The following is a 23,604-nucleotide window of genomic DNA, read 5'->3' as shown; positions in this document are numbered from 1 at the left end:
GATGGTAAAACAGCCCAGTGGGTAAAGACTCTTGCCACCAAGCCTGACCATTTAAGTTTGATTCCTGGGGTCCACATGACAGGAGAGAACTGACTCTTGCAAGTTGCCCTCAGACCTCCACGTGGACATGTCACAATGCATCCCCCATTGTACCCCCAAAATGACTGTTTTAAAATTTGAGTTTATAGATGGCTGCAGGTTAAAGCTAATAACAAAATGAAAATAGGAAGTGTTCTGTTAGTGCCGTTGACAGCAGGGGTGATGTGAAGCCTGAAATATAAATAGCCAGACCTGGTACAATGCGTCTCTTCTACTTTCCTTAGTCATCTGGCCAAGGAGAAGTCAAAGCACTCACCAGGAATCAAAGAAAGGACTACGTCATCATGGCCTCAGTGTCCACTCATGGAAACCAGGAGAAAAGTCCCCACTTGCCACCATTGAGCAAGCAGGTATGGTTTAGCTTGAGAGTCTGCCATCTGAGGAAGGCTGTCACTAGATCTTGTCCTTGATGAATCATTTGACTGTATGTGTGTGTGCGTGCATGTGCGTGCATGTGCGTGCGTGTGTGTGTGTGTGTGTGTGTGTGTGCGCGCGCGTGCGGGCGCGCGCGGGCGTGCATGTGGTATGTGTGCTGGTGTGTATGGATATCCCTGTACATGGAGCCATCTTCCTTAGTCTATATCATTTTAGAATTTTACGTCTTTACTATTTGTTTGCTTATTTATTTTTTATTTAATTTATCGTCTATCGCCCCCACACACGCCATGGCAAGTGTGGGGAGGTCAGGGGACACCTTGAACAAGTCAGTTTTCTTCTTTTCCCACGTGAGTTCAGTGGATTGCACTCAGGTCACCCAGCTTGGTCCCCAGAGCTGTGGCCTGCCGGGCCATCTCACCAGCACTCCATTCTATGTATTGAGACAGGCTCTCTCACTGACCCTGGAGCTCAGTCAGCCAGACTAGCTGGCCAATAAGTCACAGGTGCCCTTGCAGACCCATGCCACCACACGCAGCTTTTCAAGTCATTCTGGGAATTCGAACTCTCTTCCCCATGCTTGTGTGGCAGGCACTTTCTACCAATCAAGATATCTCCCGGCTTCAAACACTTTTTCTCAGCCCAGCCCTTTGTTAGATGGACTCGGGGAAGAAGGCGTGAGGAAGGAAAATGTGTCGGGCTGTCTTGAAAAGCCTGTTACAATTTTCTTTGAGAACTCCTTTCTTTGCTCTGAGAATCGAGCTTAACTTGCTCACCGAAGCAGTGGCTGAGCAGGTGTTCTGAGGGAGAGCAAAGCTATGCCTTGTCTCTGACAGAACGGCACAGTCCCAGGCTTATTATCCTGAGCATATGCTGCTGCAAGCTGCTTTCAGCATAGCAGTGTTCGTAGTTATGAATTAGCCGTCATATTGAGAGCACACATGCTAGCTTGTTAGGAGTGAGTGTTGTGGCTCAGGACCTTGTGGATGAAAAGGAGAGCCGGTGTTTGGTGGGCTAACTGGAGTCTATGTTCTTTGGAGTCCACAAGCTAAACATGCTCTCAGGAGGAGAGAGCATTTAAGCAACAAAGTACGGGAGAAACGAACAGACCAATGACGACAGGTCACAAAAGGGTGCCTTTGGACACCTGAGCGGCCTCTGTGAAGTAGAGAGCCATAAAACATTTATGGCACTACTGAAAAAGATCTCCTAAGATCCACTCAGAGGTTACTTTCTAATCTTGAATGCTGGAGCTGCAGAAATTATGGTGGTCAGATATGAACGTGTTGTACATGTTGGGAGGTTTTCCTTATTTCTGCTGTAGCTACTGACAGGACAAAAAACAAATACAGATACGGTTTGAGTTATAATGGAATTTTGCCTCAATAAACCCACTGTGAGTTGAAACTGTTGTCTGTTTAAAATGAGACTGGGGCCGGGCGTGGTGGCGCACGCCTGTAATCCCAGCACTCGGGAGGCAGAGGCAGGTGGATCGCTGTGAGTTTGAGGCCAGCCCTGGTCTACAAAGTGAGTCTAGGACAGCCAAAGCTACACAGAGAAACCATGCCTCATAAAACCAATAAAATAAAATAAAATAAAATGCGACTGGGAACCCTAGTTTAGCGCTATGATCCACTGCTATGTTGAGGATACTCCTTGTGATGTCATGGCTAACTTGAAGCTAGGCCTCCGTGCTGCTGTTTAGCATCACGACAGGCTAGAACAGGTTTAAACTTCAAAATGTTTGGTAGTTCCCACTGGGTGAGTATCACTTTCAGAACATGTGTCTTAGGGTTTCTGACCAAAAGCAAGCTGGGGAGGAAAGGGTTTACCCAGCTCACAGTTCCACATCACAGTTCATCATGAAAGGAAGTCGGGACAGGAACTCAAGCAGGGCAGGAACCTGGAGGCAGGAGCTGATGCAGAGGCCGTGGAGGGGTACTGATTACTGGCTTGCTCAACATGCCTTGTTCAGTCTGTTTTCTTTTAAAACCAAAGACCACCACCATGTGCTGGGTCCTTCCCCATCAATCAGCACTTTCTTAATTGAGGTTTCCTACCCTCGGATGGCTTTGGCTTGTGTCAAGCTGACATAAAACTAGCCAGCACAACATGCTAAAGTAAAATTTTTTTAAAAATCTGAACCACTGGGCTAGGGGGATGGCAAAACGCTCAGGGAGTTGGTGAAATGCCTGCTGCACACACGAGGACCCAAGTTTGCACCCTCAACACCTACATAAAAGTCCAGGTGCAGCACACACCTGTGATCCCAGTGCTACAGAGACAGAGGTGGGGGGTCCCAGGGGCTTGCTCGCCAACCAGCTTAGCTGAATCAGCAAGCTCCGGGTTTAATAAGAGATACTGTTTTTAAAAAATGAAACAAAACAATACAACACATACACCAAACAAACAAACAACAAAAACATGAAAAGAGATACATACCTACTGTCAACCTCTGGCTGCCACACATCTGTACATATATGAACATGTATACTTACACACACCACAGACACACACACATACACACACACACACACACACACACACACACACGAACCACTACATCAGGACCGTCTGTGTTTACTCTGGGAATGGGGAGGAGTGCTTGCTCTGAGGATCCAAAGTGTAGACAGTATGAGCCGTTGCCTGCCCCATCAGTGCATGGCCGAGGCTGCTGATGGCTGTGAGTCATACTGACGTCTGCTTTCCTCCACTGTGCTGAAAGGGTGTGCAGAGAAATGAAAAAGAGGCACCAGCTTGCACTGTTATAGAAGCCTAGGCGCCACAGGGTCCTTCTGGCTTCTCAGGGCATCCTCGAGCATGTGTGCCTGGACCACAAAATGGTGACCAGCATCCACCTTAATAGCCACAGGCAAAGAAAGAAAAACAGCAGTGGCAAAATCAACACATCTGTCTTCACCACAGATGCAGCACTGAGCTGAAGCTTAAGACCCCATAGGCCAAGGAACAAGCCAGCATTGTGATAATGGTGAGCCATGGGCAGCGTGGACGAAGAGCAAGAGCCTGGCGCCTGCAGCAGCCAGCCTGGGAGAGCTGCGCTGCACACACTGGTCTCTGAACCGCAGACATTCCACCTTGTCTGAGTCTATGCAGCACAGCCAGCTGGAAAGCAGTAGCAAGTGGCCCCTGGTCTGGGTTGGCAACCAGCCAAGAACAGGAGAGGAAATATGGTGGAGGCTTTCCTCGTGACCTCAGTTTGTTACTGTCTAGCTTTCGTCTATTAGCTTGACGTTGAGATAGGATCTCACTATCTAGCCCAGGCTAGCCTTGAACTCAGGATCCTCCTCCCTCAGCCTCCTGGGTACTTGAGCTCAGTTAACCCATGGTGTCTTTCTCTACAGAGCCTGTTGTTTTGCCCAAAATCAAAACTGCACATCCACAGAGGAGAGATCGCCAAGATTATGCGAGAGTGTCAAGAAGAAAGCTTCTGGAAGCGAGGTACTCACACCCTCTGGGTATTTTTTTTTTTAAGATTTATTTATTTACTATTATGCATACAGTGCTCTGCCTCCATGTACACCTGCAGGCCAGAAGAGGCGAAAAGATCACATTATAGATGGCTGTGAGCCACCATGTGGTTGCTGGGAATTGAACTCAGGACCTCTGGAAGAGCAGACAGTGCTCTTAACCTCTGAGCCATCTCTCCAGCCCCTCTGGGTCTTAATTAATACTTTAATAATCAATAATTTAATAATATACTGTTCAATTTAGTAATGTATTAGATGATAAACTAATTAATAATTCATGATTTAATAATTAATGTTGCAACAATAGAAAGCTTCTGTATCCTGCTAGAACAGAATCATGAGGACCAATGAATTTTGAGCAGGAATTTTGCATGAGTCCCTGGAGGATTTGGGTATTTATGAGTGTTTAGAGTTTGAGTGCATGCCCTGCTCTTCAGGCAGAAGTGATATGCAAGCACCTTACCTCACCCAGTAAAAACAGACGCTCTTCCCTTCACGGAAGCGAGAACACAAGCTGAAGACATTATGTAACATGGCTTACTTCCACAGAGTAGACTTTCTTCAGGCTCATCTGGACCTCAGCACACAGCCCACACATAGGGAACACCTCAGAATCGCTTGCTGATTGGGCGCCGCCTGGCAGCATCCCATCAACACGTCCCTCTCTGCATTACTGTTTTCTGCTGAGTTGCTCCCTCACCCCAGGATGTGTAAGACAAGGCTGTGAATTAACACTGTATTAAAATCCCTTTTTTGGTTTAAAAAAATTAATAATTTGACATTTGGAAGGGGCCTTATGGGACCTAGGTATCCATACCAGTGCTGGGTATGGTTCTGACAGAGGCCTGACCGAGACTTCACAGAATTTTTTTTTCCCGAGACAGGGTTTCTCTGTGTAGCCTTGGCTGTCCTGGACTTGCTTTGTAGACCAGGCTGGCCTCGAACTCACAGCGATCCACCTGCCTCTGCCTCCCAAGTGCTAGTATTAAAGGCATGCACCACTACCGCCCGGCCAGGATTCTTCTTGATGTCATAAACCATCCAGAGTCTGCAATGACCACTTTAGAAGTTGGTTTTCATTACACGTCACTATGATTATTGATTGTTTTTCTAGAATCCCAGGTCTTTTCTGATAACCCCTGAGCCGGTAATTTAACTGACCTGGTAGGTTCACACTTCAGTGTGACCCATTAGTGCACCATCTGGTTCCTCGTGATGGGAAAAGTGGCTGCTATCGGACTCGTCTCGGTTGCTAGGAAGAGCTAACTGCTTATTGCAGCTCTTTGCTTTCTGAGGAGGCCATATGACACATCACGGGAGAGCTAGAAACCCTTTATGTCAGACAACCTTGACTAAACACTGCATGTGTTTAGCAGGAACAAGCCTGCTTATATCCTTCCATGTGCCTCTTCAGGCAGATATCCAATAGTGGGGCAAAATGTTATGAAGGACAAAAATCAAAACAGAAACAACAGGAAACTGCCCTAGATTGAAACCAATTGGACAGTCAACACAATGCAGAATCCTTGATCTTCCACACTGGAAAAAAGCCTGCAGCTAGGAAGGACATTTTTGGACTAGTTGGAGAGATTTGAACATAGGTTGTGTTTCAGTGACAATCATCCCTCTTGAGCCCGAGTAATCAAATAGAAATTTCTTTTCTTTTTTTTTTTTTTTTGGTTTTTCGAGACAGGGTTTCTCTGTGTAGCCTTGGCCATCCTGGACTCACTTTGTAGACCAGGCTGGCCTCGAACTCACAGTGATCCGCCTGCCTCTGCCTCCCGAGTGCTGGGATTAAAGGCGTGAGCCACCACGCCCGGCTGCAAATAGAAATTTCTTGGCTACGCTAGTGGTGTTGTGGTTTGTTCTGGAGGCATTAACTTAAGTTTAGAAGCTACCTGTTTAAAGCCTTCAGTTATAAAGAGTGGTGGTGTTTGCAAATCTCAAATGTCTCAGGGGAAAAAAAATAACGAGTGATATAAAACACAACATAGGGATGTACCCAGAGATAAATCCGTAATTAATGAATCTAAGAGAAAGCTCTACAGAAGTTCATGGTATTGCTTTTCAAAATTTATGTAGGATTTAAAATACCCTCTTTTCTGAGGAGAAGGGGAGGGAGGATAGGAGGAAAAGGGAGGGATGGTGGTACTGGGAGGAGAGGAGGGAGGGAGCTACAATTGGGATATAAAGTGAATAAACTAATTAATTTATTTAAAAAAGAAAATATCAAAAAATAGCCAGGTGGTGGTGATGCCTTTGATTCTAGCACTTGGAAGACAGAGGCCAGTGGACCTCTGAGTTCTAGGCCAGCCTGGTCTATAGAGTGAGTTCTAGAACATATATATATATATATATATGTAACTCCCAAATTTATAGCTAAGCGCACACACTAAGATTGGATGTAGAGCCACTGGAGTCATGTGTGTGTAGAGTGTTCAGTGAGCATGGATGTCAGGGATCAAGTTGAATGTGGGTGTTGGTTTATATTAATGCTGGGCATCAGGCTGAGCTATTGGGATGAATCCCAAGAAAATCCTTCCTGTAGTTTGATAAAAATATATATTGAATAGTAACATACAAAGTGAATAACTCGGGAGGCGGACGCAGGTGTGTATCTGTGAGTTCAAGCCCAGCCTGGGCTACAGAGTGAGTTCCAGGACAGCCAGGATTACACAGTGTCTCAAAAAAAGAAAGAAAGGTGAACAAAACTTACTGCCAAATTCAGTAAGATAAAAAGTTTAGAGGCCGGGCGTGGTGGTGCATGCCTTTAATCCCAGCACTCGGGAAGCAGAGGCAGGCGGATCGCTGTGAGTTCGAGGCCAGCCTGGTCTTCAGAGTGAGTCCAGGACAGCCAAGGCTACACAGAGAAACCCTGTCTCGCAAAAAAAAAAAAAAAAAAAAAAAAGTTTAGAATAATTATCTCTAATTCCTAGGAGAGGGGGCTGAGTTGTTTGTGTTTTTAAATTGTATTTGGGGAGGATGTGCACACGTGCATGCACTGTGGTCACACGTGGAGTTAGCAGACAGCCTAGATTCACTCCTTTCACCTTGTGGGCCCTGGGACCAGCCGGGCTCAGGTTGCTATGCATGGAGTCGCATTTGTCCCCGTTGAGCAGTCTTGCGAGCCCTGAGGAACCGTGTGTTAAGATACTAATATTGAGGGGCATTCGTTTGTTTGTTTGTTTTACAGCTCTGCCTTTTTCTCTTATAAGCATGCTTGTCACCCAGGGACTTGTCCACCAAGGTAAGTCTGTATTTCCTAACTCCTTAACTTCAGAGAGCCCGGGATTTTGTTTTTGTTTTTTGTTTGTTTGTTTTGGTTTTGGTTGTTTGGTTGGTTTTGGTTTTTGTGGCCGTCCTTGCAACCTTGTGACAGTTATCTTTTTGGCTGAAGATTTTGCTTTGGGAAGGCCTTTGCCTGCTTTTAGCTAAACTTTCTAGCTCTGCAAAAGAGTTCCTTGCCTTTGGAAAGACTGAATGTATTTGATTACTTGATAAAGGGAAATTCAAGTTACCAGTGGCATTGAGGTTGTTAATGGACTTTAAAATAGATATTATCATTGATTTATTTTTCATCTAAAGAGGGACTTTAAATGGAGAAGGGGACCAGGAGGCATATTAGAGAGATGGCAGTGTGAGGTTTGGACTCAACATGATGGCCTTTGAAGACCCAGGAAAGGGCCATGGATGTAGCTGGTCCTGTTGCCATGGCAACAAAGGCCACTTAAGGAAGGAGGGGCTTATTTTGGTTCCTTGTTTAAGAAAGGATGTAGTCTGCCACAGTGGGGAGGGGGGTTGGGGGGGAAGGGTGAGGCAGGAACATGAGGCAGGTGGTCACATGGTAACTATAATCAGGCAGCAGAAGGTGGGAAGAAGTCAGGCTATGAATCCTCAGCACCATCCCCACAGACTGTTTCATTCAGTGAGGCTCTACCTCCACCGCCTTCTGAAACAGCACCCCAGATGCAGATCACATGTTCAAACACACGAAACCGGGGGCAGGGGTGGTCATCGCACATTCAAACCGCTGAGCTGAGGAGTATGGGGGCTAGCATCTTCAGAAAAGAAGGCAGCCCATTTAAAGGACACAGTTACCACCTTGGCTTTGACCTTTGACCTAAAGAACTCTGAGATAGTAAATTCACATTATCTTAAGCCACTGAATTGGTGGCTACTTCGTATGGCAGACATAGGGCACTCGAACAGTGCCTGTCTCTTAGATAAGTCAGGGCAACTGTCCCCGTGTAAGCCCATCTTATCAAAAGCCACTAATTGCCATGATTTTTTAAAATGTCTAGGGGGTGGGGGGAAGTAAGATAGATGTCATTGAAGAAAGGTTAAACAAAACAAAACAAAACAAAAAAACCCAATGTCTACAAGCACAAAGGGAAAGAAATATACTGTTTCTTATTTCTTTTTTTTTTTTTCTTGAAGATCAGTGTCACATGTCTAGAACATTCTACTTTGGTTGCTATTATCCTTATCCATAAAGGTCTCATAGTAATATGGTTTTATTTTCATAACTTGAAGACAGGCTTTTTTTTAGAAATGAATTCACCAATTAATACCAAGGGTTTTATTAAATTACCTTTGATGCAGAAATATGGTAAGATTCTGTGAAGTGAGGTCCTATAAATATCCACCTGCCCGAAATCTATTCGGTCTCTCACATCTGTGCTAGTCAGTGTTGTATGTTAGTTTCCCACAGCTGCTGAAATAAGTCACTGTGCACTCAATCGCTTAAGATCACATACGTGAGCCGGGCAGTGGTGGCACACGCCTTTAATCCCAGCACTCAGGAGGCAGAGACAGGTGGGTCACTGTGAGTTTGAGGCCAGGCTGGCCTACAAAGTGAGTCCAGGACAGCCAAGTCTACACAGAGAAACCCTGTCTGGGAGAAAAAAAAAAAAAAAAAAGATTGCCTACGTGGGGCTGGAGAGATGGCTCAGTGGTTAAGAGCACTTGCTACTCTTCCAGAGGTCCTGAGCTCAGTTCCCTGCACCCACATGGCAGCTCATAACTCTCTGTAACTGCAACTCTAGTTCTAAAGGATGCAACACACCCTCTCATAGACATGCATGCAGGCAAAACACCAATGCAAATAAATTATAGAGATAGATAGATAGATAGATAGATAGATAGATAGATAGATAGATATCACATACATTTATTATCCAGAGGCCAAAGTCAGAATGGGTGTGGCTGGGTTAAACTCAGGATGCAGTACAGCTGTGTCTTCCCTGGAAGTTCATCTTCTTTCCGCTCTCCAACTTCTAGAGGCCACCTACACTCCTTGGCTGGTGGCCTCTTCCTATATCTCTAAAGCCAGCTACGCCAAGTCAAACTTTCCCACCTCTGATCTCTCCAGTACCAGCATGAACAAAGACTAGCAAGATACACCATTTTCACTCAGTATCCTGAGAGATAGACTCCAGGACCGTAGGGACCCAAATCAGCAACCATCAGGATTATGTTTAATCCACCTGGCCCATTCAGAACCATCTGCCTATTTTAAGGTTATCTGACTAGGCCACTCAATTCTATTTTATGCCTTAATCTCCCTTTCTGTAGTATACCATGCCCAGAGTTGCCAAAGATTATGGTGTGGACGTATTTTTAAAAGCCCACTATTCTGCCTAGTGCCTAGCACAAAGTGCAATGTTTTCACTTAAAAATCGTGATGGGCTAGGTATGGTAACACCCGCCTTCAATCCCATACCACTCAGGAGCAGAAATATGTAGATCTAGGAGTTCAAGGCCAGCTTGGTCTACATAGTAAGTTCCAGGACAGTGAGGGGAAGATAGAGAGGCCTTGTCTTAAATAAATGACTAGATAGGTAGATAGATAGATAGATAGATAGATATGAATTAAATTGTGAGGTATATATGTGCACCTCTCATTTGAGTTATTCTTTTGTTTTTTGTGGGTTTTTAGTTTTGTTTCGCTTTGTTGTTTTGTTTTATTTTTTTCAAGACAAGGTTTCTCTCTGTAGCCTTGGCTGTCCTGGACTTGCTTTGTAGACCAGGCTGGCCTCGAACTCAGAGCGAGCCACCTACCTCTGCCTCCTGAGTGCTGGGATTACAGGCGTGCACCACCACTGTCCAGCTGAGTTACTCTTAAAGGTAGAGCGTGGTGACTAGTCTCTTTGAACAAATTTAAACCAGCCTTTAATTGTGGGGTTCATATTGTTCTCCACATGTTAAAGCCAATGTTTACCATTTTCCTAAGACAGCTTCTGGGAGTTAACTTCCTGGATTGAGTCATAACTCTTCTAAAACCATTTCATCAGGTTAATAATGTGCACATTTTTAAAATGTTATATTTTAAGCTTTGATTTTTTTTTTACAAAATCAAATAAATTATTAAATGAAATAATACATTTCTATATTACCCTTCAGGTTATTTAGCTGCTAATCCAAGATTTGGATCATTGCCTAAAGTTGCACGTAAGTCATAAAAGCAGATTTGGGCTGGAGACGTAGCTAGGTGGCTGAAGCACCAAGGCCCAGAGTTCATATCCCAGCAGTAAAACGAAGAAGCAGATTCATTTTGACAAAGTTTACAAGAACTGAGGATATGAACATCCAGCCCAAGTGTGTTGCCTGGCCTGGCTCTTACAAAGACAGCACTCTGGCCTGCTGTTTCCCGGGTTACCCCAACACTTTCTGACCTTCTGGTTAACAGCAAGGACTTAGGCCACAGACTTCTTTAAAGCATGAGCAAAGACTAGGAAGACATATAGATTCTCTCGGTGCCCATGAGAGGTAGGTTCCAGGACACCCAGGGACCCAAATCTAAGGGACTCAGGTCTCTTGTACAAGTGACGTGCTGTTTCCATTCTAAAGGTGCACACTCTTCTGTGTACTTTAAGGAATCTCCAGTTACCTTTAGCCCGTGGTACAATGCAAACAACGTGTGTGTGGTTGTGGAATAACACACTTGGGGAACGATGCATAAAAGGCGTGTGTGTGTCTGGAATAGACACAGCTTTTTTTCTTGAGTACTCGTTTTAGTCTGCCGATGGTTAAGCACACAGCTATGGAACCTATAAGAGTGTATCCAATGACAGTAAGACTGTCAGCAGCAGAGCTGTTTGAGTGGCAGATTGATTAGGAGGGTTATGCTTTGGTACTCTTGGCTTGATCAGTCTTTTAAAAATATCATTTAGAGTGCACATTAAAAAGTGAGTACTGGGGCTGGAGAGATGGGTCAGCGGTTAAGAGCACTGACTGCTCTTCCAGAGGTCCTGAGTTCAATTCCCAGCAACCACATGGTGGCTCACAACCACCTATGATGTGATCTGATGCCCTCTTCTGGCCTGCAGGTGCACATGCAGGCAGAGCATTGTATACATAATAATAAATAAATAAATCTTTTTTTTTTTAAAGTGAGTACTCTTTAAAATCAGAGACATTTTAAATGAAATTTATTGCCAATTCTGGATTTCATCTTTTTGATACATGTAGATGGTTTGTGCTAGAAGAATTATCCAGTTTGTGAACTGAATCTCACTGCCAGTTGGAGATTTCTTTTACAGGAGGTTCTCCTCTCTATAACTTATTTTCTGAGGCAAGGGCCGGGGGCCAGGGCAGGGGGGCAGCAACTCCAAAAGACTTCACCACTCAGTGCCATAGAGGCTACCTGTAGCCACAGCCCAGACCCACCCTCCCTCCCCTGGCAGCCTCAACTGGGACAGCCCCAGTGTGTGCCCAGCCCTGGTCCTCCTGATGTCAGCTCAAAGCAGAGCTCAGAGAGTCCCCAGTGTTCAGACCTGCCCTTAGCAGAGGCGCATTTTAACGTAAGGAGGACCAGTGTTAAGAAGGTGCATGCAATGGTTAATAGACAGGATTCTGAGCTTCTTAATTGTCTGCCTTTCCTAACCTGCTTTTACAGTGGCTGGTCTCTTGGGATTTGGCCTTGGGAAGGCTTCCTACATAAGAGTGTGCCAGAGTAAATTCCATTTATTTGAAGATCAGCTCCGTGGCGCTGGTTTTGGTCCCGAGCATAACAGGTTTGTAGTCTGATGGAGGGACTGTAATGAAGATGATGACAAGAAGTGAGGCGGGGGGGGGGGGGGGGGGAGTGGTGGCACAAGCCTTAGTCCCAGCACTGGAGAGGCGAGGAAAGTGGATCTCTGTGAGCTCAAGGCCATCAGCCTGTCTACATAGTGAGTTTCAGGACAGCCGAGGCTACACTGTGAGACCCTGTCTCGGAAAACAAAAACAAACAACCCCCCAAAAAAAAGATAGAAAAGAAAAAAAGAAGTGAAGCATTACTCACTGTAATATTAAGTACATTAACAATTTTATTTCTTAAGAAAAAACTCCTTAAACCTCAGCCTTTGATTTATTGCCTTAAAACTTCAATAAGTTATTATTTAGCTTAATCATCCATTTCCATTATTCAACATGCATTTAATGAGCACCTACTACAGTCTAGCTTTGTACAGATCTCTGAAGAATTCCTTTGTGAGCAAATGTGGTTTTTGTCATTGCACAGTTGCTCAACACTTAAACAGTCTTCCTTGCTGCAGAGCTCTTCAGAGTCTTTAATATTACACACACACACACACAGAGAGAGAGAGAGAGAGAGAGAGAGAGAGAGAGAGAGAGAGAGAGAGACAGACAGACAGACAAGCAGGCAGACAGACAGACAGACAGACAGACTGACTGACTACTTGTCCTGATACCTGTATTTATTCTCAGGGCACAAGCAGTAGGACTGGAGTTTACAGCAAGTTCTGTGCGCCCCGGGAGACTTGGGTTAAAAGCCAGCTCTACCCCAGTTCTCTTAAACTCTCACCTTCAGATCTCCCATCTGTCTAACATGAAGACCAGAATAACTTCCCCAGGGTGCTGGGAGGAAGGAGAAGACATATTCATGATACTCACACAAGTATTACTTCTGTCATGTCTCAGAACAAGTTGGGGACATCCCTCTAAAGGCCACTCACTTGTCACTTAATTTTAGAGAGCATCTCACGTAGCCCAGGCTGGCCTCAAACTTGCTCTGTAGCCCAAGCATGACCTTGAGCTTGGTCCCCTCCTTGATCTCGCTCCTGAGTGCTGGCATGGCAGGTCTACACCACCGCAGCCTATCGTACGTGCTGCTGGCCTTCTGGACGTCAGGAAGTACTCTACTGAGCCTGCCACCGTGTTCTCACACTCTGAGAAGACGCTGGTGGCCGTACGAAGAAGAGACCTCAGTATCCCCTTTGTTCCCAGCCCCTGACATTTCTCTTTACGGTTGCAAGGCCAGGAGAAGGCATTAGCTGTGTGTTTACAGACAACTCCAGTGTTGCTCCATCCTTGCAAAGCTGTGTTTTGGAGTCAGCTCACAGAGTCGTTGGCCCAGGATTCTGATGTGTACAGGGAAAATAGAGAAAAGCGTTGTCAGCAAAGGAGGCAGTGTGTTCACTCTTTCTTTCCTCTTCGTTTTTCATTTTGGGAGTTTTTCTTGCTATTAACCCAACATTGGGTTTTGGAACGATGATGAAATCCATATTTTCCAGACATTCTCGAGACATCGTTCTGTACTTCAGGTATTAGAAGGAGGTGGTTGGGGTTAAATGATCTCCAGGGCCCTTTCAGCTCAGCATTCTGTAGCTGTTTTGCTTGCCTAGCTCCTGACATCAGAAGCCGCAGTCTGGGCTGGCATTTGTGCATGGTGACCAGTGGCTAAGCCCTGAGTGAAAGGCTCACCTCTCACGTCAGAGGCAACAGTACATGAGGCCACTTGATTTTCTCATGAACTAAAAGTACAGCAGGCTCCTAATGGCATTGCAGTCCAAGAGAAGGTGATGCACATTTGTTGTTATTTTTTTAGATGATAATCTCACTATATTGCCCAGATAGGCCTCCTCTCAGCCTAGCTCCCAAGCTGTGGGACTACAGGAGTGCACCACTACACTTGGAATACTTTATGATTTATTTTTTGTGATGGTAGAAAGTCCTCCAGTGATCAAGTTCAAAGAGTCATGTTGAGCTTTTGTGTGACTCTGAGCACAAATCCAGCCATCTGTTCCAACATAAACATCATTATTGAATGATATTTTGGGGTAATTGTAACCCAAGAAACAATTCTTTTTTTTTTTTTCCAAGAAACAATTCTTATTCCATCTTTAAAAAAAAAAAAAAAAAAGCAAGCTTGTGAACTGTAGAATCAAACACTGCTCTATGCATTGCTTATAATGGTAAGATGAGAGCTTGGGGAGCTGGGGGATGGAAGAAACACACACACACACACACACACACACACACACTAAGAGCTTGCATTGTTAAAGTATGGGTCACCATCTGTTTTTGCTTCTCTTCTAGGCACTGCCTGCTTACCTGTGAGGATTGCAAAACCAGGCGTGGATTAAGTGAGAAGGAAGGGGCACAACCATCCGCTTCCTAAACCGTGTCCGTGGTTTTCAATGATTTTTAAACCTCTAAATTTGTACACATTTAAACTTCCAAGTGTACTTTAAGATAATATACTCCTACTGAAAGAGAAACCTTGTAATTCTCTCATTCCTTTGAAATGCTTGCCGTGGAAAGCTCTCGGTTGACTTGAGCATGGCATATTCTTCTTTTCCCTTAGAGCACGCCAGGAGCCATCACACACTGCACAGGATTGAACTTACACCCCACCTTGCTTAGAGCTTCCTGAGAGAATTTTGAGTAGCTTCTGGGTAGTCCTCCCCGCAAGCCCTTCACTCTGCTCTTTACTCCCCCACCCCCCAAGTGGTCTAAGCTCTCTGGTAGAAAACAGGAATGATTGATGTGCAAGTTAGTTGGGAAGTCATAGCCCAAAGAAAACGCATGCATATGAAACTAGAAAGCTAAGAAAGGTTATGTTTCAGTATTTGAAGTCCATCCTAACTCAGTGGAAAACCCTTCCTGTGAAGGGGTCACCCTAGAGACCTATGTGATCAACGTTGACTTGGTGGCTCATCACAAAGGTGGAGCTGCAGAATTGCCCATCATCATGTAGGTGACCTGCTTGGCTCATGAGTCCATCTCATGGTCAGCACTCAACAGTGTCTACTTTTACCTTGACTAGTAGTCTCAGAGCAGAAAGACAATTTCCTAACCTATTCTTTTAGCGAGTAGCTTCCTGGAAGAACCACTGGAGGAGGCAACTAACTCTGAAAATAAGAAGCTATTGGGATTTCCAGGAGCTCAGAGGCAGCCAATGCAATGGCGTGAGTTAGACTCCTTCCCCAGCCATGTCTGTTACACAAGAAGTGTGGTCCTTCCTTTTTGGAACCTTTTGTTTAGGCGGCTTGGCTGAATCCCATGTGAAAGGTGCCCTTGCATCTTTGCAGCTTCTCAGGAAAATGCTTTGTCTACATATCACCAGTTAAATATGGAGTGTGTGTGTGTGTGTGTGTGTGTGTGTGTGTGTGTGTGTGTGTGTGTGTCGGTGCTCAGAACATCTGAAAGCCTATGAACTGTGGGGGTAAAAAGGGAAATTTCATCAAAGGTTAATGTTTGGTGTGAAATTTTTCATTTTAAGCATCAAAAATATGTGGAGGTTTATTTTTGTGTGACCATTAAATGAATGAGATGGAGTGATTTGACCGAATTGATTTTTATATGACATATCCTGTTTGACAGTCAATAAATTCTATTTCTGAAAATTAAAAGGCAGAGCCAATATGCTAGCTTTCTCTTCTTTTGTTATGTTGGGAGTCGAGCCCTTTGTACATGCTAAACCAGTGTAAGAGGTGCAAACATGCTTGTGAGCACAGGTAAGCACCAGGGAGCCTGGAGTGTTTAACACACAGGGTCCTTCCTTCAAAGGGCAGGATGCATAACCTGTTATCTGCCCAAAAGGCTGGGCATAGACATGGCTAATAGTCAGTGACCTTTGCACTGTGTGGCCAAGACCACACCAGAACCACCCCCCCCCCCAAATGTGAAGTTTTTGGTTTGGTTTCATTTTGTTTTTGCAATTTGTCTATAGAATTCATCTTTATAGAAGGTGTCACATGTAGTTAATCTGCAGAACCCATCTATAGATGGTGTCACTTGTACTTTACAAAGAATTTTAATGTAGTCACTTCTGCTCTTTCTTTGCCGTACTTTATTCCTCAAGGAGATTTATATGTGCTTTATTGTGTACAGAAGAGGATTGAGTTGATTATCCCCAGGAAAGTTTTCATCAAATTGTGCTGTGCATAAATATGTCTAAAATAAACTACTCATAGGCAGACTCCCAAATTTTAAACCAACACTGACTACTTAGTTGTGGTGAACCAAACTTCTTTCTTCCCTCCTATGGATGTTACAGTTTTGGCTGTGGTGGACACACCACACACACACACACACACACACACACACACACACACACCCTACACCCCCAGGCCCTATTCTGGCCTCTTGAATTCAGTTTGGCTCTTACAAGTGGAAGTTAGTGATTAAGATCACTCAGCTCTTGATAATAACGTAGAATTCGGCACCATCACTTCCTCCAAGACAGAAAGATATCTCTCAGGAACCAGTCAATGTTACCGGTCAGTCCCTGGCAACTGGGGAAAAAGGGAGTGTCACTATCAGCAATAGAAACTTTTTATTTTGTTAATTGTTGACATCTTTATAGTTCCCAGTCACACTGAGTTTATTGTTTGGACTGTCTACTTTTCATTAAGTGGACAATTTATTCTTGAAGTGCTTAACTATGGAGATCTTGGTGTGAGAACCAGTCCACAGGGAGATCCTGGAAGGTCTCCCAGGAGGTCTTGATCATTGTGCGGGTCCTCAGTACCTAGTAGGAAGCAGGCATCTGGAGCAGAAGTCTGCCGTGGTGCCAGCACTCACCACTGTAAATTTGTAAAAGAACTCTCATACCAGGGGCTTGGGGTGGGGTGGAGGAATGGCCAAAACCCTTGGCAAAGGGCAGCAGGTTTACACTGCAGATCCAGTTGCAGGAAAGCAAAAATCAACTGAACGAAGTGCTGAAAGTCGCCTCTAGCCAGCCTCACCCAGGGACTCTCCCTATGAGAAAGAGCGTGAGACGTAACTCGTTATTGATGCTGCTCAGTTCACAGTGTCCTGATCAAGCTGCTGTCTGATGAACATACCATTTAGTAGACCTAGCCTACATAACAGCATACCTTGGCCTTGCCCACCCTAAATGTGCTAAGAACAGGGTCTACAGTTGGATAGTAATCTAAGATATAGCCTGTTTTCACCAGTCAAGGAGAATATAGGCAGTAAGCTTCGAACCCCTACCAAGACCTAGCCGACGAACATGACACTCTCCACCGTTGAGTGGAGAGTGAGATCTGACTCTCACACGAACTCTGGCGCCCCTTTTCTGACCATGTCCCCCGGATGGGGAGACCTGGTGGCACTCAGAGGAAGGATAGCTAGTTACCAAGAAGAGACTTGATATTCTGAGAGCATATATAGGGGGAGGAGGTCTCCCTCAGTCACAGACATAGGGGAGGGGAGAAGGGGAGAAATGGGAGGGAGGGAAGAATGGGAGGAAACAGGGGAAGGGCTAACAATCGAGATGTAATATGAATAAATTAATAAAAAAAACAAATATAAATATAGCCAGAAAGTTGGTTTCATGAATTTCTGCTCTGTGAAAAAAAATCAAATAAATACTGCAGCAGTTAGAATAAAAAAAAAAAATATATATATATATATATATATGTGTGTGTATATATATATATCCTGTTTTATAACAGTGTTAGCAGATTTGGACTGAGAAACAAGACATTTTATTGATCACCCTCACATTCTCACCCTAATCATAGAAAACAGGTCGAATCCTCATAGCTTAGAGACCATATGTATATTAAAGATAACTAATGGGAATTAATGTAATGTTAATTTACTTTATCCCTGGATGTACTAAAAGAAGAAACAAATTTGCTGTCTGAATTGGCGAGCCTGCCTCACACATTTGAGGTCTAGATAACTTAGTGATGTGTTCTCGGCAGAGAATGACAGTGAAGGAAGATCCTTGCTCAGCGACACATCCTTGGAGCACTCCGGGGATGTCTTCAGAGTGCATCTATGGTGTTCGGGGACCAAGCTGATCCCAGCATTTGCACACCATCGTAAGCTCTAACGAAACTAAGCTGTCCCAAAGCCCTGGTAATAGGATTGCTTACCTTTGTGCCAGAAAGGCTGGGCAAGCACCAATCCACATGTGGTGTGTACCCAGGCTGATTTCGAAGAGTTCGTGCTGGGGGACCTAATGTCCTTACAAGATCATCTAAAAAGAGGCAATTAGCAGGGCCTACAATGGGTCCATGTGTGTGTGTGTGCCCGATGAACACATAGGCGACAGGATCTAGCATGTTCTCCTTACTGAGGAGAAAATCATTGTGAAAATGTCGAAGGCACAAGCACAGAATCAGAATGTGAATAAATAGGAATTTTTTAAAGTAATAAGGCAGGTGGATCACTGTGAGTTCAAGGCCAGCCTGGTCTACAAAGTTAGTCCAGGACAACCAAGGCTACACAAAGAAACCCAGTCTCAAAACAAAACAAAACAAAAAACAAAAAAATTAAAGTAATAAGAATAAAGACCTGTTCTATTCTGGGAAAAGTGTGCTTCTGTCTTGGCTTACACTTGAGGAGATGGCTACAAAGGATATTTAAATTTTTAGAGCAAGCGAAAGTATGCATCTTGAATTCCAACACTCAGGAGGCAGAGGCAGGGTGATCTCTGTGAGTTTGAGCTCAGCCTGGTCTACATAGTGAGTTCTAGGACAGCCAAGGCTATATAATAGAGAGACCTGTGTCAAGAAAAAAAATGAGGAACTGGTCAAATACCCCACCCTGTTAACTAAGGCAAACATTTTTTTCCCCAAGTTTGTCCTAATTTGTGTGATCCTGGCATTCAAGGCTAGAGCTGAAGTGTATTCTATATAAAATGTTATTTCCAAATAAAAACAGGATAACTACCCTGTGTTTGTTTCCTTTGTGCAAAGAATCATAACATCCAACAGGATTTACTATATATGTCAGACATACAGTCATCAAATGTACACATTACATATAACGACGTGACATTGTATGCAACACTTCTTACACATTGTTAACATTTTTACTTAGACAAGGATGTTCTTTCCATACTGTGGCAATAGAGGCCATCCACCTTCTATTAACATTACAAGAGTAATGAAATATGACTTAATGAAATGTAACACAAATATGTTGTTCCCCTGATACTCAGTGCAAACTGCTAATCGGCAGAAACTTCTCCAAGCTTCAGTCAGAAAATGCAATGCTGTGCATTTAGAACTGGCAGCAATTTCAAAGACTGACCCAATGGTTGCCAAGTCCAGGGTCAGCTAGACTGTGCAACTGAGTAGAGAGGCAGGGACATATTAAACATAGGCGTCTGCTTTGCTTCTCCCCCTCCACATAAATATTTCAATCTTTGGGGTTCCCCCCCCCTTGTCTTCCTTTTTGAGGCTGGACTCAAAGTTACTGTATATGGAGGTGACCTTGACTTGATCCTCTTGCTTCCGTCTCCAGAATTATGCTGAGTCAATCATACACTTAAACATTGAATGTGTGTGCTCTGTGTGGTGTCACTGCCCAAGGCGTGGGAGTGGGACGGAGAAATCAACCCACAACTTCCTGGTGCCCACACTCTCAGCACCTGCTCTTGTCCTTCAGACCCACCTAATGCTACCCCACTCCACATGGAGCTCCCCTCCGCTCTGCACCCTACGGCACGCAAGACTCCCGGAGCGCCATGTGCACTATCTGCCACCCCTTGCTGTGGTCCAGCCCGCAGCCCAGCAGTTCAGAGCCCTGCTTTGCCAGTCACCCACCAGGGCCAGAAGCTCCTCCAGGACAGAGTGTTTGGCTTTGGGTTTTCTCTGACTCTCATGCACAGTTCTTGGGCATCTAAGTGCTTTGTAAGTATGTGTCACCCTCAGTGTGTGATTCCCTCGAAGCTGCTCCTTTCACCCGATAGCCTTTGCACCCTGAGAAGCGTGCCTCTTAAAATTGTGGTTGAGAGGGCCTCAGTTTTTTCAACCACTGCAGTGGGGTCCCAGGCCCACCATACCCTGGTCTGGGGAGACCATTCTGCCCGGTGTTCTCACACAGGAAGACTCCACGGTGGAGTGAGCAGCTCAGAAGGCAAGATTATTATTTTATTTTTTTGAAGGCAAGATTATTATTTTGCTTCCAGCACTGAAATCACTAGCAAAGCCCCTTGCTTCAAATCTGGATTCCCACTTAAAGAGTAAAATCGAAGGACAAACGTCTCCAAAGGATGCTGCTGGGTAGCCAGACCACAGATTTGGGTGAGGCTCTTAAAGACAAAGATGACAAACGTGATGACCTCCTTTTACCTGATTTGACTCACTGAAAAATCAAGGGCTGGGGAGATGGCTCACAGGTTAAGAGCACTGGCTGAGTGCCTCCAAAGGTCTTGAGTTCAATTCCCAGCAACCCCATGGTGGCTCACCACCATCTATGATGAGATGTGGTGCCTTCTGTCATGCAGGCACACATGCAGGCAAAACACTGCATACATAATAAAGAAATCTTTAAACAAAACAAAAAACACTAAGAGGAAAACAAAATGGCTTTCTGGCTTTGAGTTATTATTTATCTATTCTGGGCCTAAAGTTTTCTCTTTTGAAATGGAAATCATTTCAACAGGTTTATATGGCAAGTTGTTCATGAGCATTAAATGGACTGATGATAATCATGTTTGGAACAGTGAAGACTGAGTAAGGCCCTCAATGGATGTCAGATGTTTCTACTGGCATACTATTAGTGTGGTCTGAGATATGACACTGTGCCAAGCTTCTGGCTAGGCTTTTGTGCATAGCCTACCATTAAAGTCTTCTTCCCATTTTGTGTGCATGCAATTGGTCATTATGAGCTATGCATCCGACCTCTTGAGCTTCATGGTGCCATTTCTCTTTCTTTTCAGAGTCTTTGGCTGGACAGGCACATAGTCTACCAGTCTTTCCCCCGCCTAGATGAGTGTTTCCCTGCAAGTATGTGTGTGCACCCTATGTGTGTCTGATGCCCTTGAAGGTCGGAAATGGGTGTCAAATGCCCTAGAACTAGAGTTATGGTTGTGAGGTGCCATGTGGGTGTTGAACCCCGATCCTCTGGAAAAGCAACAAGTGTTCTCAACAGCTGCCATCTTTCCTGCCCCATTGTTTCCATTTTGGTATCTGGATATTTGGTGTTCCTGGTAAGTGCTTGCTTTTTATTGGCAGACTGTTTCATAGGGACTTAAGGTGCTTCTCCCACCCTTTTGAACAAATAACCTCTTGGGTGTGGGCTTCATCTGGAGTCCCTTCTGAATACATTAATTACAAATAAAAGCCTCAAGTAGTGATCTAGTTTATTCTCTCACATCTACACATAGGTAGGGAAGGAATAGGATTTAGGTCCTGGTGGGTGGAACTAAGAAGCTCGAAACTGACGGACTGAACTCAAGTGAGCTGCAGCCAAGAAGGAAGTAACTGCCACGGAGACAACTCTTGAGTTTGTCCTGCTGGGATCAACATCCCGGCTTCACTCGTAAGCAGCACCAGGCGCTAAGAGAACACTCTGAGACGGACCTAAGCCTCGTGAGGAGACTCTCAAGGAGCTGACTGACAGAGTCAAACTGACAAGAGAGACTGAGGCTTGGTTCCTCTTCTGAAGGAACAAGATGACGTTCAAGCAGTTGTCCAAGGCCAACAGAGCAAAACTTGGGCTTCTTCCTTAAGAAACCCTGTTAATGGCCATACTAGATTAAGCCTCGTGTACCTCTACACCAAGACGGACCATCAGGCAGAACTGGCAGAACCCCGAGGAGTCCTCCCAAAATGACAATCTGGGCTCCCTGAAGCTTTGGATACATTGAGGCACACTGTCTCTTGTGGCAACCACAGCAGAAATGGCATGTCACAGGATTTCTGACTCCCTAGTGGTGGGTGGCTCTTTTTTTGTTAAAATTTTTTCAACTTGCTTTTTGGGAGAGAGGGGCTATTGAGTTTTTATGCCTATCAATGGTAGATTAATAATGACGCTTGGTACTCATAGAAACTAAAACAAAACAAACAAACAAAAAACCTCCTAAGCTTAGAACAGTCAGGACCCTAGCATTTCTGAGATGGGGAAGATCAGGAGTTCAAGGTCATCCTCTACTAACAATGAGTTTCAAGCCAATGCCGGCTACACAAGACCTATTTCATTAAAAATAAAACAAAGTATCATAAAAAGTCACATTAAAAAAATGGGCTGGAGGGATGGCTCAGGGGATCAGAACACTGGCTGTTTTTCCAGAGGGCTCAGGTTCAATTCCCAGATCCCATATAATGACTCAAAACCAAAAAACTCCAGTCACTAGGGAACCTGACTCATTTTCTGGTCTCTGGACATACAGGCAGGCAAAACACATATGCACATAAAATAAAAATTATTTTTAAAAAACAAGTCTCCCCTTATGAGGTTTTGAAAACTAAAAACCCCATCACATTCCTCATGATCAGGGGACTCAAGACTTCATCAACTTAACAAGAGTTTCTCAGTACTAACAATACATAAAGCAGCCTGTGAGTAATGGGGCCCACTGGCAACATGGAAATGAGATACAAATGAAGGGTGCACTGTCATCTGTTACAAATGTCAGTAGAGTTCAAGGCAGTGCTTACTTTCAGTAGCTTCTGTTTGACTCTGACCATTTCTTTTCCTCTCCCTGCATTGCTGCCCTCTGTCATTTAGCATTTTCCTTCCTCCTCTAAGGCATACCTATCTCATTTGTCAAAATAAGAGGCCCTCTACATGCCCACTTGTCTCCATGGCCACAAGAGGACCATGGTCAGTGCTAGGTTCAGAGGTAGTCTGCAGACTGCTACGTCGGCTTCCCAGCCATGCAAGGTCTAGTGCGCAGGGCCAACCTCTTACTCTGCACGCGTCACCACAGCTCAGCTCCTGTATCAAACCCTTTCTGTAAAATTGGTAGCTGCAAGAGTTTATTTATTTTAGATCCAGTGGCAGGTAGATACTGGCAAAACACAAAATAAGGAGGGTGACTGGGGTGACCCAGGATGGATTAAGTAAGAATTCACAGAAGCTGCAAACAGAGGCCCTGAAAGCAGCAAAGTTCAGCAATACTTGTGTCTGATACTTGACTGCCTTGCTAACACTCCAGACAGCATTAAGCCAGGAGCTGTCTGACTTTTTCATTGTTGCTCGCTGCTCTCCCTCATGCCACAAGGAAACATAACCAAATTACTTCATCTCAAATGAAATCTGGGGGAAATTTAAAAAAAGCTCTCAACAGTCCTTTCTGCTGGCTTAGTGTCCTTGTATTCAGAAATGGTGGCCAGGTAAAGATGGAACCTGAAGTGAGACATATTTTATTCAATAAGTCTGGAGCTGCAGTTTAGTGATAAAGCATTTGCCTAGAATATCCAAGGACGACTCTGGATTCACTCCCCAGCACCAGGTTTTTTGGGGGGTGGTGGTGGTACAGAAATCAGCGTTTAAGTCTCAGAAAGATGACGTGCTTACGACATGTCAAACATGGGGCAGAGGCTGAGAGGTGGCTCTGCAGCAAGGAACACTTCTGCTCTTCCAGAGGGCACAAAGTTGGTTCCTGGTATTCACATGGTGGTTCACAACCATCCATAACTCCAGTGCCCTGGGATGCCTCAAATGG

The 23,604-nt window shown here is 44.6% G+C and overlaps 1 protein-coding gene across 3 annotated transcripts; it reads left to right on the top strand.

Moving 5' to 3' along the window:
* The first annotated feature begins 306 nt into the window (after window positions 1-306).
* Ociad2 (OCIA domain containing 2) lies at window positions 307-14,665 on the top strand. Of its 3 annotated transcripts, none has more exons than XM_051170472.1 (6): window positions 307-449; window positions 3,837-3,933; window positions 7,156-7,209; window positions 10,365-10,412; window positions 11,860-11,977; window positions 14,283-14,655. In XM_051170472.1, exons 1-6 carry the CDS (start codon window positions 384-386, stop codon window positions 14,362-14,364), a joined length of 465 nt encoding a protein of 154 aa, XP_051026429.1. In that variant the 5' UTR covers window positions 307-383; the 3' UTR covers window positions 14,365-14,655. The 3 variants fall into 3 exon arrangements, with proteins under 3 accessions (XP_051026429.1, XP_051026431.1, XP_051026432.1); XM_051170475.1 differs by having other exon boundaries at window positions 419-449; window positions 7,178-7,209; window positions 14,283-14,665; XM_051170474.1 differs by lacking the exon at window positions 7,156-7,209 and having other exon boundaries at window positions 14,283-14,659.
* Window positions 14,666-23,604: the final 8,939 nt, after the last annotated feature.

Source organism: Acomys russatus, chromosome 28, assembly GCF_903995435.1.
Source record: "Acomys russatus chromosome 28, mAcoRus1.1, whole genome shotgun sequence".
In the NCBI taxonomy this organism is placed as follows: domain Eukaryota; kingdom Metazoa; phylum Chordata; class Mammalia; order Rodentia; family Muridae; genus Acomys; species Acomys russatus.
This window is presented reverse-complemented; position numbering and strand designations above follow the sequence as displayed.

Coding starts and splice junctions, on each gene's coding strand:
- Ociad2 (XM_051170472.1), top strand. CDS start 384: ATGGCCTCAGTGTCCACTCATGGAAACCAGGAGAAAAGTCCCCACTTG. Junction 3,934..7,155: donor AGAAAGCTTCTGGAAGCGAG/GTACTCACACCC, acceptor TTTGTTTTACAG/CTCTGCCTTTTTCTCTTATA. Junction 10,413..11,859: donor ATCATTGCCTAAAGTTGCAC/GTAAGTCATAAA, acceptor CTGCTTTTACAG/TGGCTGGTCTCTTGGGATTT.